Source organism: Trachymyrmex cornetzi, unplaced genomic scaffold (genome assembly GCF_001594075.2).
Source record: "Trachymyrmex cornetzi isolate Tcor2-1 unplaced genomic scaffold, Tcor1.1 scaffold205, whole genome shotgun sequence".
In the NCBI taxonomy this organism is placed as follows: domain Eukaryota; kingdom Metazoa; phylum Arthropoda; class Insecta; order Hymenoptera; family Formicidae; genus Trachymyrmex; species Trachymyrmex cornetzi.
Genome location: NW_017296691.1, coordinates 1,966,465 through 1,988,265, shown reverse-complemented (window position 1 = coordinate 1,988,265; position 21,801 = coordinate 1,966,465). Strand labels below are relative to the sequence as shown.

Here is a 21,801-nt window from a genome sequence, read left to right as displayed (position 1 = left end):
ATTGATTATTTCGTTTATATAATGACGAAAATGAATTGTTCGCAAGTGCCCGTTTATTTTCAAAAATGCAATAATGAAATCATGTTGATTAAAATAAGAGTAAACATAAAAATATAATTTACATAATTTTCAAAGTATTCTTATTCTGCGTCTCATTCGTCTTTTTTTTCATATTTTACAGTCGCTAAAATTTCAGAAATGCGTATTTCGATATCTACTCGACACAGTTTGAAATAAAAGTTTACAAATCGCATTCGTATATATGCATATCTAATGCATCGAACTAATAAGATGACATGACAACTCGAAATAAGTCTCTCTCGCATACGCGCCTCACTTCACCTCCCTTCTTTCCTCACCGACCATGTCGAGGTCGGTGAACGTAACACGATGTAGTCCACGCAACGAAATCGTTCGACGTTCCTTTCAAACAAACAAATCTACGTTTTTTTTTCTCGTCGGTGCCGGTGGTACCTCATCTGCGTGATACGCAACACGCAACACGCAGCCGTGGCGTCGCGACGTCACCGATCAGTGCTGCCGCGGCGTCGCGCGGCCGTTTCGAGCGGTTACGAGTCGCCGGTGGCTCGCGCGCGCTCGGTCGCGTTCGGCCGCGCTCGGGCCTCCTCGCTCACAGTTACGGTGAGGAACGTCAGTTACTCTTCGACACTCGCGCGGAAGAGTCTGTGCGTATTCAGCGGTCGGGGATATTCGCCGGGTCCCTATCCACGGAGTGTCGAGTATCTTCGTTCAAAGGTGTTAACCCTCCCCTGCGTTTCCTTCAACCCTCGTGAGCGCGCGGGCAAGAAATCCGTACGTGCGGTATCGCGATCTCGTCGCACGGCGTGAAGTTGCCGCAGTTGAGGCAGAACCGGCGTCGATCTCGGCGCGCGCGCGAAGGGATAAAAGCCGGTACGCGACGAGTACGATACGCGGAACGGCAGACGGGGAGCTAGAGAGAGAGAAAGAGAGAGGGAGAGAGAGAGAAAGAGAGAGAGAAAGCGAGAGAGACGGCCCGCGTGTGTGCTGCCGTTAACAGTGAATGCGCGAGTTTTTTTCCCGTCAGGAGTTACCGTCGCGCGAATGTCTAAAGTGGATGCGGAGTAACGCGGAGCTGCGAAAGAGGGAGGCCGGGGAACCGCAGCCCAAGCACGAACGACTACAGCCGGCATTTTGACGTTTGCTCCGCGTGTGTCTTCCCCCCTCCGCGTTCCCTCCCCGCGTGTGATGAATACTGTCGCAAGTGAGCCGTGCACGCGACGCCAGCAGACAGAGCGTCGAGCCGCACGAGTGATGCCGTGTTCGCAGTGAGTTTTTTTTTTCCGCCGGTTGTATTGTATAATACACGCCGTTCTTCTCGTCGCGACGGTTAACGGCGTACGGCAGCAATAACAACAACAACAACAATAACAGGCAGCGACGCGGCGGCACGAGTTCTTTCGTCGTGATATACACGGGAGGTACAAAGAGAGAGAGAGAGAGAGAGAGAGAGAGGGAGAGAAAGAAAAAGGAGAGTAAGAGGCGTCGTGTACGCGCATTCGTGAATACCGGCGAGTATCGGGCGAGGATCGAGCCGTTAACGGGAAGTGCGCGACGGAGAATCACGCGACTCCATAACCGCCGTCCTCGCGTTGTTCGGTCGACGTAGACCGACGTGTTCCGTCGAGTCCGGAGGCCCTCGGTTGCTCGTTTCGCCGCCGGCATTCTCTCGCTCTCGCGTCTACGGTGGAGGGGGAGCCCTGCCTCTTCTCCCGATGATACGCACGTGCGCTCGCCTCTACTCGCTACTACGTTTACGTGCGTGCGTGCGTCCGGAGCGCGTTCAGTGAATCGAGTTGGTATTCGTATTCGTATTCGTCTTGTCGTGCCGCACCGACCGGGCGAGTCGGAGTGCGGGACGGGGCGAGTGACGCGCGGTTCGGTGTTGTCGTCCGTTGTTCGGTTGCGGTCAGTTTGAGATTACGTTTGAGTTGACGCGCTCTCGTCGTCGCGTCTCCCCGCGTGTGGCACCTGCTGGAGAAGGAGGCTCCGAAGCGGAGAAGGACTTCGCAGCCGCGCGTAGCCATGGATACGCTCCTACCGAGCGGCAATATATTTCGAGAGCTGCAGGACATACACGACACCGGATACTTCTCGGCCCAGCCGTCGCTCGAGGATCACTGGCAACAGGTATAATCAACATCGCGCCTCCTTCCTTAATCGATCGAGTCGCGATCGATTCTTATAAGAGCCATAGCTTCGGTTCGCGTAGGAAAAACGTAGCGCCGAGCCTTGTATAACACGACGTCTACAATGAGATTTTAAGGCGTGAAACTTAAGCCTTAAGTCTCAAGTCGTAAGAAATTGATGTGAGAAGAATAATTGACTACGGTTGGTCAATTTCTCACGGCTTATGGCTTAAAGCTTAAGTTTCACGCCTTAAAATCTCATTGTAGACGCCGCTTTATGCACAATACATAAAGCAATAAGAGAATCAATCAATCAAAGTCTTTCCTTCGTGAAATGAAGGAATGATTTGTTAATTTTCTTATGCTTTATGCATTAAAGAGCTTTACATAATACATAAAACGGCGTCTACAATGAGATTTTAAGGTGTAAAATTTAAGCTTTAAGCCTTCAACCGTAGGACATTAATCAATCACAGTCGAATGTGATGACATAATCGACTATGATTAGTTAATTTCTTACTTACGGTCTAAGGCTTAAATTTCACACCCTAAAATGTCATTGTAGACACCACTTTATGTATTATATAAAGCTTTGTGTTTTAGCCTTTAGAAATTAATAGCCTTACGATTGTTTTTGTGTGCCATAGCCTTTATTTAACTTATTTATCTCAGCTTTTATAACAGTTTTTATCGGAATTTTTATACGAAAAGAATGATTTTACTCATAATGAGAAAAAAATTGTTCATTTGATTAACTAAATCGATTTATTTTTATTTCTTTTGTTGGAAAATGTATGTATTTAAGTAAAATATAATATATTTTACTTAAACACTTATATTCGTCACCGTAAAGAAATAAAGATAAATTAAGCTAATTTAGTCAATTTTTTTCTCACTGCAAACATATCTAAAAATTTTGCTAAATACAGCTGTGAAAATAATTTTACTGTAGTTTAGATACAGGGCTGAAAATAATTTTGTTGGGCTGTCAAAATAATTAGAACGCTTAAACTGGTTGCTCTAGCCAAATATTTTACAACGTTACTCATCGTGCTTGAGATTTCTACAATTATTTTGACCAACTAAATTATTTTCTGCTCTGTATATAAATTTTTAGATATTTGAGTAAAATTGTTCTTTCCGTGTAGTTATAAATAACATCATGAGACGTAAGTTCATATAAACATGTAATTTTGTACGTGTCAAGTAGAGCAACGTTTCATGTTTCTCCTCGTTATCGTCGACGACGTTTCTAATTAACCTTCAAAAATTTGAGCCTTCCAATTTTTCTCTTAGAAATATGAAGTACATAATTTACCGAATAATTTGTAGTTAACTTTTTTCTCGCATTTTCAACGTTGAAAATACATCAAGATAATTTAGATGCGTCGAATTAGGGTGTTTTGCACAACAATAAACGTGCCACGTGTCAACAAAAGTCACTAATGCGACATAGAATTACCGGCATCCCCAACCGGCTTTCGCTGTTTGACACTTTGTCGAATGTTTCTATTTATTATCTCTTTAAAGGACACAAGTAGGGAGGGTTCGCAGGTATTATACATTCCTCGTTGCCTCGTTCTTTCATCCATTCATACCCTACCGACCCATGTTTGGAACAAGTCGACCGCCGCGGCGTCGTTTAGCTTCGTTTACGGAGCACGATCGTGGTTAGTGACCTTTGACCTTCTCGTCGCTGCCGGTGTCAAATGCCGCGATTGTTGTCGCACGTTTCGGGGGAACGTTTACGTACGTGAAAAAACGGAAATTGTCGCATCGCGAATGCGCCGGCCCGTGTAAGATTTGCGCAACGCGATGGAAACGAAGGGGATCAGGAGTACGCTGACCCGCCGCGGATCCTTTGCCTTCCTTCACGGAGCGTGACATTTGTCAGGATGCGAAAACTTGCGAACGAGAAATTGCGATAACGCGCAAGAATGATTGCCGGGTTCTTCCGCTGCAAAGACTTTAACGACGCGATAAATCTCGTGTTACATCGTGTCTATTGGGATCTTTGTTATAATAAAATAGGTCGTGTTATATGATATGTACAAAGAAAATATGGTTTTGTTAAAGTATCTAAAATATTGGCTAGATACAGATCTGCAAATAAATTTGTTGCCATCCAAATCATAGTAAAATGTAGAACGCACAAGCATAATGACGAGAAACACGCTCTCAAGGCATTGTTATAATTACATCGCGTTATAACGGATCATCGTTATGCTGAGTATGATTTAAATGGCTTGAATTCTTGTTTGGGTATCCAGCTAAGTACAATAGGCGATAATAAAGTTCTTAATTGGACAACAACCTAGCGATGATTCATTGACGACATCTACTGTATTGTGTTACAAGTTACAACGCATCAAATTTGATTCCGATGAATAATTGTTACACTGAAGATGACCTAATCCTATGGTCGAAACGTTTGTAATTGGTGAATGACATATACGTTATTTTTGACTACACACGTACAACTGTGTCGGCTCTCAGTGGCTTTATATTCCTTTATAGATTTAATGATAATAAAGCTACTAGAAATTTTGACATTTTAGCAACTATCTTATTATGTACTATATAATTACATATTTTGGTAATCTAATGAAATTAATTTTAGATCTGTATCTAACTAAATTTTTAGTAAAATCCGTGCAAATGTAACGTGCTATCGATCGACGTACGTCGCTATTATTATTCCTAACATAACATTCCGGCATTTTTAGGGAAACCAATGAAAACATAATGGATGTAATTATCTCTCATTTGCATAAGAAATTAAGTGACTTGCAACTCTTGACTTTGAGATTGTGTAATTTCTTAAAATATTAATTTTTATAAATGCTCAGAGCATATCGGATTTTGAAGTCGTGTCATTTAATCTTTCAGTCTACTGTACTATAATCGTTAAAGGGAATGTATTTATGGTCTGAGAAGCTCTTTAAATGTATGTCAATCGGGTTTAAAGACCTGGATGTATTGTATATATGTTACGGACTTATGACACGCTCAGGGAATTAACGGCTAGTTTATATTATATGGATATTTATTAGTGTATCCTGTTCGAAATCGGATACTGAATGACAGTTAATAATTCTATCTGTGTAATTAAATATTAATAATTTACAGCTATCTCATCATTTCACGATTCACCATTACAATGTCTTTAATTTTTTAAAATCTGTTATTGAGAAGGAAGCTTTTTTTTTTGTCATATATATATATATTTGGTTATTCTTTTAAGTTCTTTTAGTTTAATATTTATTTACCGATTTTAAGTTACGTTTAGTGCATCCTAATTAAAAAGTTATATTGATAGCTATGTAATGCTGATAAGATGTACGATTTTGATAAGGAAATTTATTGTATAGCTTTTTTGGCAATTGGATAAAGAAGAATGAACTACATTATCACGGATTCCTACGTTGGAGTTACGAGTATTATGTAATCGGGTTTAATTTGAATGTATATTGATAAGGACCCAAACATAAGGGTTGAAACGTATATTTTTTATGATATAATTGTTAAATTCACAAGCAAATAAATTGTGCATCCGATTAACCGATGTCGGCTCTGATGGGCTAGCTTTTTATTATTATATTTGATATATTCTTGCGAGTCTTATTTCAGATAGTTGTTAGTTTAATATTCATTTATTTAGATATATTTAACAAATATAATATTTGGGATGCATGCATAAAAAATTATCATACATATATTAATCGCATCAAACAATGAATTTTTTAAAATTAAATTAATTGAACGTCAAATGTCAAATCATGATTAATTGTCTCCCTTCTTAATATAATACCTTTATAATTCAATTTTAAATTGAAATTACGTGAGTTTCACAAAGTTTCGTCATCTCTTTCTATTTTTACAGCTAAGAATTCTTCATGCTCGCTTTTAACATCGATAACACCGATGTCTCTGATATTCTCGTTGAGGCAAGAGTACTTCAAATTAGGACCGAGGAATTTGCCATAAAAGTTCACGCGGTCGTACACGTAACATCTCGCCGGGAATTCGCAGAGTTCGCTGGATGATCGATCGCGAAGCGCGCGCACGATGTATTCCCGGAATTTAAAAGGCAGACATTAAAATCACTCCGTTCAGAAAGCCCAAGGCCGTATTAGATCGGTGTGTATACGTTTAGTGACGCACACGAGTATTCGTCGTAGACGCCGCCGCTCCGTGTCCTGTTTGTTTACGAGTGTGCAATGACCTTACTACGGAGCGACTGGCCAGCGTAAGAGGGACGGCACTCGTTCCCCATTCAATATCTGAGGTAGTAGAGTACGTTTTTTTTTCCCTTTCTACCGCGCCGCGCCGCGCCGCGTCGGTGTGGTAACAGTATATCGCGAGCGCTTTTTCAGGTTCCGTCGCCACGAGAAAATACGACCGACGTCGTGATCCATTTAACCCTTTATTTGGTAACGTTGCCCTCGAGCGGCATCGATTTGAACCGTTTACCGAGGCGACTTGCTGGCATCGAATTTCTTTCATCTGTCAATTCTTTAGCCAATTAAACTAAATACTAACTTCTTGATTCCCGATATTTACTGAAAGTTATCAATTGTAAGATTGAAATTGCAGAATTCGTGCATTCGTATATGTAATCTTTATTTACTTTTTAAAGCACGTAATTTATCGCAGCTGTAAAAATAATGTTGTAAGTGTTTTTGAAATCGATTATGTTTTTATCAATTATTATTTTAAACGATTCTAAATAAATAGTCGTTTAAAACAATAACTGAGAAGAAACGTAATCGATTGAAAAAATACGAGAAATACTTTAATGATTTTCATACGGTATACGTAAATATTTGTTTTTTTTTATATCACCTATTTTCAGAAACTTATAATTACATAAATCCTATGCCATAAAGGATTGGAATATTCAATAGATAGTTTTTAAATATTGATATAAAATAACAAACAACGCACACAAACTTGATTAATTGATTTATACCGTAGTATGTGTGCGAAAGAGCACGAGAAAAAGTAAAATATTGATAAATATCTTTCTTGCGTGTGGCCTTCGTATAATTTGCATATTGCAGCGAGTCGTAGCTCTCCCGATTACGAACCGAACAAGGGGACGTTTATCGCAAGAAAATGTTGATCGATCGCTTGGCACTCGTACGTTTGACTCGCTCCCGCTCGGTTTGCGATTGGCGAGTTGCCTAATTGAATGTCTCCAAGCTTTTCCAACGAAAACCGCTGGCGCGCGAGGCGTTTGTCATTAATTACTCACGCGATCGTTTGACCGAGTGCCGCTTATCATCGCCGGTCGCGCCGTAAAACACGTGAAAACCGAGGGAAAGAGAGAACAAACAATACACGACGTCGTGCATCGATATTTCGCGTAACCGCGTGATCATACGAGGCATATGGCGCCAACGCACGTGTCGACAGTGTCCGATAATGCGATTTGACAGGTGCTTCGTCCCGAGTTTTTTGTATTTCGAACTTTACGCGATCTCGTCCATCAAACTGTTTCGACATCAGTTATATCTCTACGCACGACAAAGCGGCCCGATGCGTGTATGCCCGGCATCCCGTCGCTTATCTACATAGGTTTTACACGTACAGTCGATTTGTAATTTTTCTTTTTTAAGGACTCCTCTACGAATATTATATACTATGATGAGATTATTATACTTTGCGTATTCGAAAGTTAGAACGATAACTTTGAATAAGTTGGAACGATAACTTTGAATAGTTCCATATATTCTCCCCTCTTTCTATATATAAATACATTCCTTATATATATTCTCTACATATATTTTCTATGTAGATTACGTGCCATATTTTTTTTATGTCTGGCGATGTGAAATTTTTAGTGATTTTGTTTTCTCAGTAAAAACTCACCAGCATACACACTGTATATACATGACAAGTTTAAATATCGACTATTATTTCTCTTAATTTCGTTATTTACGTCTAGACAGTGTAATGGTGAAATATTTTTGGCTGGCGTGTATACACATGCGTTTATTTTATCAATAAAACTACTATATAAATGTCATTTAATTTGAACATATATAAATCCTCGATTGAGCTTATCGATCTAGTCGTGATGGCACGCGGGATTATCTCTCAACAAATTTTTTTCTTTATATCTTGTCACACTAAAAAGGCTTGTAATTGCATGCAATTGTTTTAAATGCGTAAAGCATACGGCAATGTAGTTGATATCGAATTAACATCACGGAAGTTATTACTCAGCCTGAGAGACAGTTCTGTAGCTGCGGAAGATACGCCAACGCGCGTTTCCCTCGTCGCTGCTGATACCACGGATTCGTCGTGCGACGAGAATATTTATTCGTAATAATAATTCTCCGCATTTTTACACAATTTTTTAAATTTTCTTCAATAAATTATGAGAGTTTGATTAAGAATTCTAATATCTCGCCTTACCATCTGCATATTTTTCATATTTCATAGCTTATTAAAGTGATAATTTCTAAATCCAGAAAAGAGAAGAAATTTTGATTTTAACAAATATTTTATCATCAAATATTCTTAAATTACAAAATTCGAAAGTGAATTGTGAAAAATGTCATAAAATAAAAGATCCTGTGGTTTATCGGTGTGGAGGTCAATCGTTAAAAAAATAAGTGCGATTTTATTGTGCGAAGTCTATGACGTTATAATCTTCATACTAAAGCATTTGTATAGATGACAGTATTGCGAGGATCACGTCCAAGCAGGTTGTCGATATACATCGAAATTCAATATTTATATAGCGTTTGTGCCCGGTACTCGATATGATTCTGTCATAGACAGATATGCCGTGAATTAAAATTTCCTCCTTTTCGAGGCACTATATGCAATATCCCAGATTGGATTCCGGCGCCATTCGGCAAGTCGCACTGATTGTTTTTCACGATTTTGCGATTTACCGAGCCAAAAACAGTGTCTGCTGCATTGGTAAAACGTGTATGCTTTACCTTCGTCTCAACAAATAAATACATTTAGCACGAGCCTGTTTACCGGGATGCGCGCGCACGATATAATCGCCTTCATAACGATCTAGTCGTACAACCTCCGCATTTTACGACTATGTGTAAAATGCGCGTAAAAGCTTCAATGATCCTAGACAGGAACCGGTACAAACATCGGCGTATGTGAATTATATGCCTCTGACGCTCGCGCCATTGGCAATATTTTTTTTTCTCTCCTCTCTTTCCCTCTCTTCCTATTCGTCCTTGTTCCTCTATTTCCCTCTATTATTCCCGTTCTCTGTCTTTCTCTCACTTAACGAGTTAACATTTCCACTTCACGCGTCGCATTACGACATACTTCGTCGATATGACATTTTACGATTCGCTTCGATACACGAATATTTCACCGTTCTGTCGTGTATGTATCGGTATATGCCCAGCATCCCGCAACAACAATACCTTCCCAGGTACACGTCGATTGGTTATCAATTTCAATACAATTTTACGTACTTCCGATTACTTGTCTTTAAACCTTCTCGTGATGTTTGATAGTGCCATGCGCGATTTTCTCGCGATGATTTTGTTTCCATAGAAATTAGAATGGATGGATCAATTTATCTTTTTGGTGTGACAATGTTCACCAGCGACAGAGTCACTTTTATCCGATTTAAAATATAGTGCGAATTAAAAATACAAACACGTGACGTTGGTGCTTGCTGATTTTGCAAATATAAAACTGGTGCGAAAACGTTACGAATTAGCGAATTCGGTACAGTTTTATTTAATTCGAGAAGATATAAAGCGTTGGAATATTTTTTCCAATATTTTTGATACAACGCTTCGTAGGGAAACGCAGCTTTGTTTGTACTCCGGAAAATTAAAATAACGTGCTAGATTTGTTTTTGCATTTGTTGTTAGATTATCAAGTAATTTTCACGAAAAAATACAGTATCGATTCATTTATTCAAGTTACAACGTAGAAACTCATTTAGTGTTCTTAGTAAAGTATAATTAATAAGAATTTAGCTATGTTTGACTTTGGTGGTAAAACAATTCAGCGTAATATATTGTGCGGCTCGCTGACAGAGTTGGTCTTTATGACACGGCACGTTCTTGCGCATTCCCGAGAAGTTGTACTTCAGGAAGTCGGCTCAGTGCGGTAAGCGTCGGTACTTCGGCCGTTCGAGAAGAATGCAAAAGACTGCGGCTGCTTTTAAACAGCGTCTGACGAGCGAGCGAGTGAGCGACTCGATCAAGTTTCGAAGTTCTTTTCGCTCTCTTCCTCTCTTTCCTTTTCTGTAAGATTTATCTTTAATGTAAGACGGGATGATCGTACCCTTACATTAAATTGAAACGGCTCAAATCCAACGAAGGAAGAATTTATTTCTCGGCTGTATAACTTTGCTCAATTTAAACGACTTCTTCTTATCATTATAAAAATTTCATATTCTAAAATCTTAAAACTTCAGCTCGGTCTACACATCATGGAACATGTTTTAAAAAAAATTTGGCCATTCTATAGTACATTCTATTGTACATTTCAGCTTTAAGAATTTCAGTTTTTCGAATTGCGGTACGTGATGATTTTTAACGGACTTATGTGAACACAATCAAAGTTAGAATGCTCCTTTTATTTAATCGAACTTAGTGACAAAATGTCTTAGGAACATTACAAAACAAAAATTTTGTAAGGAAAACTTTAAGCTCGTTAAAAAGTCTAAAAAATTTTTGCAAGTTTTTTTTGCAAGTGACAAGTTCCCAAAGTAAGAAGAAAATTTTTCATTTTGTTCAGCTAGTTTTTTATATGTAAAAATGACTAAATTCACAGAAACTCAAAAATAGAGTTTACCTTTTAAAAGTAGAGATTTTAAGCTTTGAAATCCGTTTTTAAATTTAAATTTCATGTATTTTTAACGAAGTTACAGCTGCCTAAATTTGGAAATTCGTAGCGTTATGAACTTTTGCTCCCAATCTAATATTATGCATATTTATAGAACATCATTTTATATTCACAGAGAAAATTTTAAATTCTATAAGATTTGAAATTTTCTCTATCTTGCATAATTATGTATGTGTATAATTATACACTGTTATTTTTATAATGTTTTTTTTATCATTGTACGGATATTTTTTTGTACATTTGTTCATATTAGTAGTATTAGTACTTAATTAATACTATCTAACTCCTGTGTTCCGTTGTAGCCTCTTTTTCTAAATACGTGAATGCTCAAAGACATTTTTAGTGAAAAGGCCTGACTCTTTTGTCTCTAACTGGTATAGTCCCGCTTGTGTTTGGCTTTTCGTCTTCGTACCTTTCCATATCTTATGTTGCTCCCGCGTTTGCACCGCGAATGCACGCGATAGTGCGAGAAACAATAGTCCGTCTGTACAATGGGCCGCGATGAGAGTGATGCGAAAGAATGCCACATTGTAGCCTGTCGTGGCTACGAAACGTGGCATTGTTAACCTTCGATGACACAATTCCTCCTTTTCGAATTGTGTCTTCGCCGTCGGTGGCACTTGCGGAATCTGCAGACTTGACATCTAGCGTTCGTTGTCACTAACTCGTCGATATCGCGATGTCACGTGTACACGTTCTGTTACGAGGGGATGTACTTCGTAAATGTCATCGATCTGATAAACGAATAGTTTTTATTTCAAATATTCCGATATCTATATTTTTCTGTGTATCACTTTTTTAATATATATCAGTTTAGAAAAAATATTTGTTAATTTATTTTGCTCAATTACGTAAGTGATGCAGAAATTTCATAAAATCTTTTTTAGATTATATATTGCAAGCTTATTTCATTTTAGAATTTATTATAAAAAGTGCTATGCCGATACGTCCAAAGTTAATGATATATTTGATTTAATTTGATACAAGTACAATATTTTATTTTTCAGTGTTTCTTGCATTAATTTGAAAAAAAAAATAGAGAACTGCGAATGCATCCGCATCCTTCCCTTATCTCTGCTGCATAATACAAGGGTTAGAATGAGGAACAATATTAAGAGAATAAACGATATTCCTTTTATCGGTCGGGATGTACAAGGAATGTTACCGTGTCGGATACGAGCGGTAGCTGATCACGCTCGTGCGTTGCTTCCTTTCCTCTTTTTGCAGTGACGCGATGTGCGCGAATGTTGGGAGCGAGTTCGGTTGGAACGCGGTGTCGGCGGTTATTTCTGAGTTTCTGTTAGTGCGCTCACTGCTGAGGCATTCGCGTTTTATGTTTCGCGCGTGTGCCAGGAACAAGATCGTCGTCAACTCGCTCGTTCGTGCGATTCGTTCGGGGAGCCATACGCACGACGCGTTCCCTCGTTCATCACAGCTGGGTCACTCGCAAGATGGATCTATTAACCCTATCGTCATTACGAGCAGGAAGATGATGAGGAGAGATAATTTCGAACTCGCACGCGCGCAGCCGAACACGTCTTTCTCGATTAAAGATTGCGGAATATTTATCGGTATCAGAGAATTTAGCGTGGATAATCGAAACTCTATCTTGGAAACTTATTACCGTATATGGCTGATAAAAGGATGTAAAATATAGATCTGTCGAACGATAGTCTCGGATAGGATAGCTTTTTGCCGGAAAGAGAAGGGGATGTACGCGCGTACGTTTAATCTTGCAATCCGGGTCGCAGAGGTCGATGGTAAAGTGTTAGAACCGGAAATGCTGGAAGGCGATTGCACACGGGACAAGCATGTGTTCTCGTGCAGAACAGACAGAGACAGATAAAGGGAGAGAGAGAGATGGGGAAAGAGATGGAAGAAACGTCGGAAAAGCTGATAGAAAAAGACGACGTAGGTGATCAAACCGGTCGCTCGGTACGCCAAAGTTGCGGTAGAGATTACGTGCTCTGAAAAGATGTAGGCTATTGCCTCGCGAATCCATACCTTCCATTTCCAATTAAGATAACTATCTCATACGCACGCTATCGCCACCGCGGTTCGAGGTATCTTTCAATATTTTTGAATTGCGCGAACATAGATTCGCATCGGAGCTACTTCTTGGAACTTTCGCTCTTGCTATATTACATATCGCTCTTGTAGATCACGTGAAAAACATAATATAATTTTAAAAGCGATAAAACAAAACGTTGTAACAGAGGAAATTGCAACATCTCGTAGAGAGACTTTTGCTAGGAATTATAAATTTTATAATCTATAGACAATCTTTGTTGATAATGAACAATTGGATTTCTTTCAATTTATATGTGTCGATTTTTCTATATCTACACTGAAAAAAAATATAGTCAATTTTAATAAATATTTAGTTGAATATTGCCAACTAAATATTTATTAAATATAAAGATATATTTATCTGATACAAGAAATGTTAATTTGATTTAACAATCATTTTTTTTACTGAACAAATATTTATTTACTGTAAGTAAATGTTTAGTTGGCAGTATTGAACTAAATATTTATTAAAATTAACTATATTTTTTTTCAGTGTATATAATTCAAATTTATATATACAAGTGTTCTATAATTTGCAACTCAAAATACTATAACGAAAAAACTCTCGAAAAATTAAGTAAAAGAATTTTTATTTTATAGATTACACTTGGATAATCATTTGTCCCTCAATCGCACGTGCGATGATATTAGTGATCACCTAAACGTTTCATGTATTTGGCTATATTTAAAATCTCATATCTTAAAATTGCTTAAAAATTTACAAATAATTTTTTGTTTAATTTTTCGAAAATTTTCGTGCTACAGTATTTTGAATCGCGAATTTTAAAACATTCTGTATACATGTAAAATTTTTGTTATACCATTAGAACAATTAAAAAGCATGATAGTGAAATGTGATTTAATTGGTATCGAATTACCGATATTCTTTATCTTAAGTACTAGACGCAACGAAAGGGCGCTGCAGTTAATGAAATTTAAACAGTGACAACGATGAAGAACTCGAGTACAAACAGACGGTCGCTCTTCGTTAATAGTTGACCATTTCGGTGGTACAATCGGCGGCGGAAGATTCGCTCGGCGGATAGTCACGCTCGAATTAACGAGCTTTGCGCGAAGCGGTAAACGAAACGCCGAGGACTGAACGGCGAGCGGGGGAAAACGGCGCAAAACCGAAAAGAGAAACAAAGGACCGATAAAAACAAATTGGTTCTTCTCTCCGCGCCCATTTGCCCATCGTTCAGCCGCCCGCGCCGTCGGGCTGGATCAGTTCGACAAATTTTGTGGTCCTTCCGCACACACATTCACATACACGCGAATACTTGCGCGGTATAAGGATATGTAATCTTGTTAAAATTTATCGACGAACGCCCGCATGGCGCGTAGTATCAGTTGTTTGCTGAGTATGCGTGCGAACGTGACGATATGTCTTGCTACATGACTACTGGTAAATGATGAAATATAAATTATCCCAATTGTGCAATATGAAAATATGTATTTTATGAATATCATTTTATTAATAAGTTCATTTTTTTTTAGCGCGATATTACGATTTTATTAAATATTTTTATTGATATAATTTTGGTATTTTTAACGAATAATGTTTATAAACAACTTTACAATTATTCATGCATACATCATATACGTATTTAATGTAATGCATTGCAGACAGTTTGCACCTTCATGACGTTATACTCCTGTGCAGTTTTTGGTTTATTGTTTGGCTTGTGTGACGTGTGTGAGCTTTTTGAGATAATTGCATTTTGTTCTTATGAAAAAAACAACAAGACATATTCTATTATATGATTTAATTTTTCGTCAGCCAGTTTTACGCATTAAAACTCCATTGTTTTAAGTTAATTGTCCGTATAATAAAAATAGATAACTATTTATCGGAGCAGTATCATAACTGAATTATATTTGAATCACGTGTAATCCACTGGCGATGAAAGGTACAAAAAGACATTATCCTCTTCCGGCTTGAAGTTGCGGATAGTGGTTACGATTATCGCTTCACTGAGCTCGATCGTTGTATTGTTCCGTACTCGCGTACTTTGCATTGAATAGCAACGAGTGAGAAAACCACTAGCTACGAATTGGGTTACATTATTGTTGACTCAACCTTTCGCATTGACTTCATCTCGTCAATGAATTGTAACATTTCACTAACAAATTGCGGCTAAATATATCTCGTGAACGCTTTCGAACAGCTTAATTATTTTACATTGTACAATACATATTTATTGTTCGTGTGTTGCATCGTGCAGATAGAGCGGATATGTGTTACGGGCGAAATTCAAAATTAGATATTCACATGCGAATTTCATTAATTGCTAGTTCAATTTCGCGTATATGTATGAAATCGACCCAGGATTTTTCCTTCTAAATCTCCATATCCTCGTCGAATACATTTGCATGCTCTTTCGGCGCTCGGCACGTTGGTACACCGCGCTTTGCATTTTTGCATTCTCCGTGTCGTGAATTTTGCATCCTGCGCTTTGTCCGCCGTATAAAAGAATATTAAGGATATTCGCGGTAAACAAAAAGGGGATTTAGGTTTTCCAGTGCGAGACAGCCGTTGTTAGAACGGCGTTGTCAGTTGGTTAGCCGTTCGTTGTAAATTACGTGTTGAAATACGGCAAAGTTTATTCATTAACGCCTCCATGCCCGTCAGTGTGCTCCGATTTCACATACATTTGTAACGTTGTGTCCATAGTTTAAACAAATCTTTGTTTTCGCGACTCGCACGGTGTTGCACAATTTTCGATAATCCACGCACGTTACTTTATCCGTTTCGTGTAAGTTCAGCCAGTCACGTATTTTTCTACTAGTCACTTTCAGGTGGATGAAATAGTGACTATTGTTTTGGCATTTGAAAAAAGCTATCATAATTGAATCTCCTAAAATATATCGGATTATATCAGAGATGGATTTTCCATTTTATGCAAAAGTTTATTGGATTTTTTATATACTTACATATTATACACGTGTAACATATTTTATAGAAATGTGAAAATGTTCCTACATATGTATAACGTAACAACTAACTTTGTTAGACACTTTAGACGAGTATTTGCACAATTTCTATGACGTTCTATTATACAGCACGTGAAAGCTCGACCCACACAATTTGAGCGCAGCTTTGTAATTTCTTATTTGCCAATCCATCCCCCTTGTTAACTTAAGGAAAAGTGGCTTACGTCGTTTTCCAGAGGGTTACTGCTACGAAATCTCGACTCGCTCACAGACCTCTGGGAATGAAATGTAATGCTGCAACTGCAGACACACATGTTTACTTTGTCCTTAAATATTTGTTACTTACATAAGGGTCAGCTATGCGCTCGGTCGTTGTCTAGAAAAGCCGAGTTTATGATGAATATGTCGTATTGATTGCCACTTTTGTAAAAAAAACAAGTTTTAAAAGAGACTGCCGATACAAATATTTTGACAATAACCGATTCACGCGACTCATAAGACACGTGCAACTGCAATATATAGATACAAAGTCAACTGCAAGATTTAACGTGCGAGTGTCGTAGAATTCTCAAAGTTTATCAGACGGCCGCTGTTTGTTTACACGACGACACATTGAAGTTATTCTTAGCGCTTAGAGTGCAGAACGTCGTCTAAGTTTAGAGCGGCGCCTTTAGTCACGTTTCCAAATATCATTGCTGTAAAATCCAAGCACGAGAGCGAAATTCAGGTGAAATGCAATCGCGACCGCACGCTCCGATTTACTTATCATCGGTCTGCCGTCGAAATTCACGCGCGAACTACAAACTATGCGAAATCGCAAGCTACGTGCACTATAATTCGATAACGCGCAATCGATTATTTGGCGTTTCGCGAGACTCGGGGATGGAGTTCTGAATTGCTAGCTCGCGATAGTCGACGTATTTGCAAACTGTTTCATTTAATCAGACATCTGGTACTCTTGGGAAATGTTAGACGAGCTCGAGCAGGTTTTAATTTTGATGCTGAATGACATACCTGTGTTCTGCATCGGGCGGATTTTGCGACGACGCCGAAAACCGGCTTCTTAACGCGATCCTTCGGGTGGGAATTCGACGTTAATTTTAGTTTCGTATACGGCGATATACATTTTGAATGAAGTCGTAATATCTTGACGGTAGATTTCTCAAAGGAAAAGCTCAACCTAAAGCTTCTCTCTCTCTCTCTCTCTCTCTCTCTCTCGGAAGAGATGCGGATTGAAGTTTCCGTGTATACTTACTTATTTGCAGTTTGTATTTCCATTTCTGCATGTATGTGTCATAAAATCGCGAATTTACTTGCTCGGAATGTAATTAAAAATGTTTCCAGTAACATTCTATAGTGTCTCAACTTACTCTCTCATTTGTCTATGTTTATTAAAGTTGGATTATCAAGTTTGGAAAAGCGAATTTTAGCATCAATGATTGATGGTCTAATACACGTATCATTTGGATATATGACTGTATGATGGGGAATCAATCAAGATATATAAACATTTCGAAATATGTACGAGCAGTGTTATAATTACGATAATTTTCATGAGTCATCGATAAGTTATTAAATGTGAGTTATGATTAATGAATAACTTGATTTATTATCAATGAATCAGTCTTACAAGATAATCTTTACGCGAATATTTATTAAACAGCTAAAACTTTTAATAATGAAACGTGGTACATAAATATTTGAATTGAGAGGATTTTGAAAAGGAAAAGTCTATATATCTGCTATACTCTATTGAATAAAATTCTTTTTAAAAATAACTAGATAAAAATTATAAATCCCAGTATATAATAACCTAAATTTAAATAATATATCAAGAATAAGCTACAGACATCTATTATCGAAAACAAAACTATCTGGTATAGAAATATGTTTTACTTGATTTATGTAAGATATAGATTACTTTTCAAATTTCAATGACAGGAAAGATAAAAACGAATAATAGATATAACTTTGTCATTTTAGTTCCGTGAGTTATTTTTGCACAGAATTTAATTGTCGGTTATTGATATAAACGGATCGATGAGAGGATTTTTTTCCGTCGACTCGAGCAAAAGACAAGTTGCAGTTTCGATGCAACGTCTTTTCGTTGCAGCAATGCGTCGTTCTCACGAGCGGAAGCGAAGTACGAGGTCGTTGAGGCAGCACCAATACCAACGTTGCCGTTAACACTAGCAGACGCGTTAATGGGTTTCAGCTCTGTAAATACATTAAGGCTGCTCGTCGCGCCGTTAATCGCCGTTATAATGTGCGCTATGTGGGCAGCCTGCGCGACTTGGATGCGTGTATTAATCATCAACAAGGCTTGTACGATGCGTGCGATTATTTGTAGAATGATTAATTTTGGCATGCGGATATAAACACGCGTTTTAGAGTTCGCACCGTTTTCGAGAAAACAATTATTCCCAATACACTCTTTAATGGTAAGTTAAATCGGCAAGTTAAATCGCGTTAAATCATACAGGAACTTTAGTTATACCGCTGGCTGAAGGTCTTATGTAAATTTTTATTTGTGATGATCTTCATTCGAGGTTGCGCGATTTATATCTCACATTGCATTAATTAAACTAAATTACAGCCGATATTATATTTTAAAATTGTAATTGAGATATTTATACAGTCATATATATGTTTTAAAATATACAACTGTATAAATGTCTCAATTAAAATCTGTTGTAATTTTTGAATTTTAAATAACTGCAATGTAGAGACATATGTCTGTTTATGCGAGTTATATTGAAATGAACTTAATGAATATACATTGCTTAGCAAATGATAAAAAAATGTTCATAAATTATCGTTACTGTATATTTAACAAGTCTACACCGTAGAAGGGTAGGTGTTGAAAGGCGTTGCATTAGCAACATGGAATTTTGTGAGAACATCTGGAAGCGATGCAATCGTTGGAATTTGCTTTTTTAGATGAATAGAATCCCAAGGGAGAAAAAGTATATCACGATGCATATTTTCGATTCTCGTTTTAACAAACGGGATTTCTTTTCTCGCTACATTTTTATATATTTTACAAATAATAAAAAAAAAGAGAGGCATCTTTTAATCGTAATTTCGAGGTTTGATTGTACAATTGTCACGTATCGCATACCACTTAAACCTCTTGATATTATATTTCTTATCCAACTTTATGACACGCATTTAGAAGATAGCTTTTCTGTGTCTTTAATCAATTTTATCGCTTTATCGCTACAAAGAATCCGACCTAAATCATATCGCTCGATTTTTCCGCTATAGAGGAATGTTTAAAACAATAGACTATTCCAATATTCGCTCGGTCATTATAGAATATCTACTACAAATGTACTTTTGATATTATTTAATTTTTAGAGGACAGGGGGTATTTTTAAAACCTTACCTCTGAATAAGATTTTTTTTATAATTCATTATATTTCTTGCCTTAAATTATGACACTTCAACGCCAGTAGTTTTCCTATTTTTTTATATTCAACTATGGTAGTTTTCCTATAAGGAAAGTCTCCATTTTTTGTAGAAAAAAATCAATTGAGTCGATGGTATTGCTTGTAATAATTACAGAAGAGGCTTTCGCCATAAAAAATTATGAAAGTTAGCACATATAATGCATGTTCTATTTAATACTGTTTTTCTTATGCGATATCAGATATTAATACCTAATATCAATATCGAATTGACGGAATGAGTATCATTGGGATATCTTGAGCGCTGCACTTGTGCCGTAACGGAGCATCATTGATGTTAATGAACTAGATTGGAAAGCTGTCTCGCATTTGAAAGTTATCGAACGTGCGATCGGTGTTTCTCCCGTACGGTATCAGGGGACGTTTAAGACGAACACGATGCCAATCGTATATATGTGCGTCTGCCGACCGTGTGCACGTACGAAGCCGGCGCGTTTAATTTCATGAATGAGATCTAAATAAATCAGTGCGCCGTGTTATTACGAGGTAAAGCACAGCCGATAAATTTCTCTAATAAACAATGAGCCAAAGAGCAACAAGACGAGACTGTCATTTCTTTCAATATTGACAACAATATTATATATATAGGAGCTCTTTATAGAAGAAGCGTGACCGTGTAATAGTTCCAAAGATAGCTATCGTGGCCAATAAACAATTTTTTTCTAATTTTTGTAAATTGTTAAATAAGTACTTATATACATAATTACTTGCCATTTTTTTTTAATTTGCGGATATATACTAATATATTTTTAAAAATCACGCTTTTATATAATATATTTACATTTACCTACTTAAAAAATTTGCCTATACTTATACATATTTTCATGTAGAATATTACACATGAATATACGTAATATTTTTTAAAAAATCGCGTGTCATTTATTCATACCAATCGTTCATCGCAATATTCGTTATCGCGAAGATTATCTCATTGTCTGTAGAAACCACTTGGATCTCAATGTATAATCTGTAGGAAAACATAACTTTTTTTCTGATAACAAAATTTGCGAATTTTATGCATGGGTCGTTAAAGGTGTAGGACTAGCAGCGTGTATTAATAATTAATTAACGCGGTATCTGTTAATTATGTCGTAAATATCCGTTAGATAATTTGCTATCTCTCGTGTCCGTTTGGCCTTTTACCGCTCGACTCATCTAGAGGATAGATTAAATACGTCGATTTTATTAATATTTCAATAGTAGCGAATTAGGTGAAACTTCGATGAGTAATCAGTTTCCCCTTTGCCGCAACACTAGTTTCAACGCCTGCTGGATCATTGAAAATGTGTATTTAAGTATTCCCAAGTGCAATTATTTGATGTTATCTATGCAATGTAATTATCATATTTCACACGCTGTTTATCTCTCTCTCTCTCACACACACGTACATACAGATTTCTTCATCTGCTGATAGTTGCATCCGCTTTGCGGATGCACTACGCATCGAGTATGTTTTAATTCTATTTCAAATTAGAAGCTTCAAGTGATTAGATGATATTTTGCTGTAATTTTTTTGTTAAGAAGTAGATGAATATTTCTAAAGATTTCTACTTTCCCAACTGACATTTTATCTCATTATAATAACTTTTCTTCGTAGATCTTGCTTTCACATATCATTTTATATCTTGTAAAGATTTTCGTGCGAATTAATACTGCAAATATTTCTCTCTAAATTCTTTGGAGTGGAATCTCACTCTAAAGAATGAAAGATTGAGCCAATTTTGGAAAAGAGGGACTCAATTTTTAATCTTTAAGAAAGATAAGCTTTAAAAGTTTTAAAAGTTCTATCTACTAAAATTTTCTCCTTTTTCTGATATTGAAACACAATGGTTTAGCATCTGTGTTACATTCGACTATTCAACACTTAACTGAACAGTATAACATACATTTATAGATTATTTTTTCTTCGGACGTTGTAATAAGAGCCTAATAGAGCAATCAATACGTGTGCGTTTTCGAATGGTCGAATTATACGAGCAATACTTTAGCATTTTTATTCCTCCTCTGTCGTTATCTGCCGTTTGTTAAAATGTTAATTACTCGAATTGAATCGAAGTCTCCGTCGCGGGACATTCTCGTCATCGGATGCTTCGTCTGTCAGAGAGATACTGCATTCGCGGTCGCCGCATACGTGGCAACAGCAACGGCGACGACATGGACGGATGGAGTGGCTGGAATCGAGACGAGAAGTTGGAAAACAGATATTGATCGCTTGCCAACGTACGCAGCTAGCCCTGTCCCGCGTATACTATGCGAATGCACATGAACGTTTGCGGATACCGTAATGATTGCTCGCGTCGGTATATCGT

The 21,801-nt window shown here is 37.5% G+C and overlaps 1 protein-coding gene across 1 annotated transcript in view; it reads left to right on the top strand.

Moving 5' to 3' along the window:
- Positions 1–678: 678 nt before the first annotated feature.
- LOC108759806 (Krueppel-like factor 6) overlaps positions 679–21,801 on the top strand; it is a 344,813-nt gene continuing 323,690 nt past the window's right edge. The window contains exon 1 of the mRNA XM_018505442.1: positions 679–2,169. Within this exon, the coding sequence (XP_018360944.1) occupies positions 2,065–2,169 (105 nt within the window). The 5' untranslated portion in view covers positions 679–2,064. The remainder of the gene's footprint in view (positions 2,170–21,801) is intronic.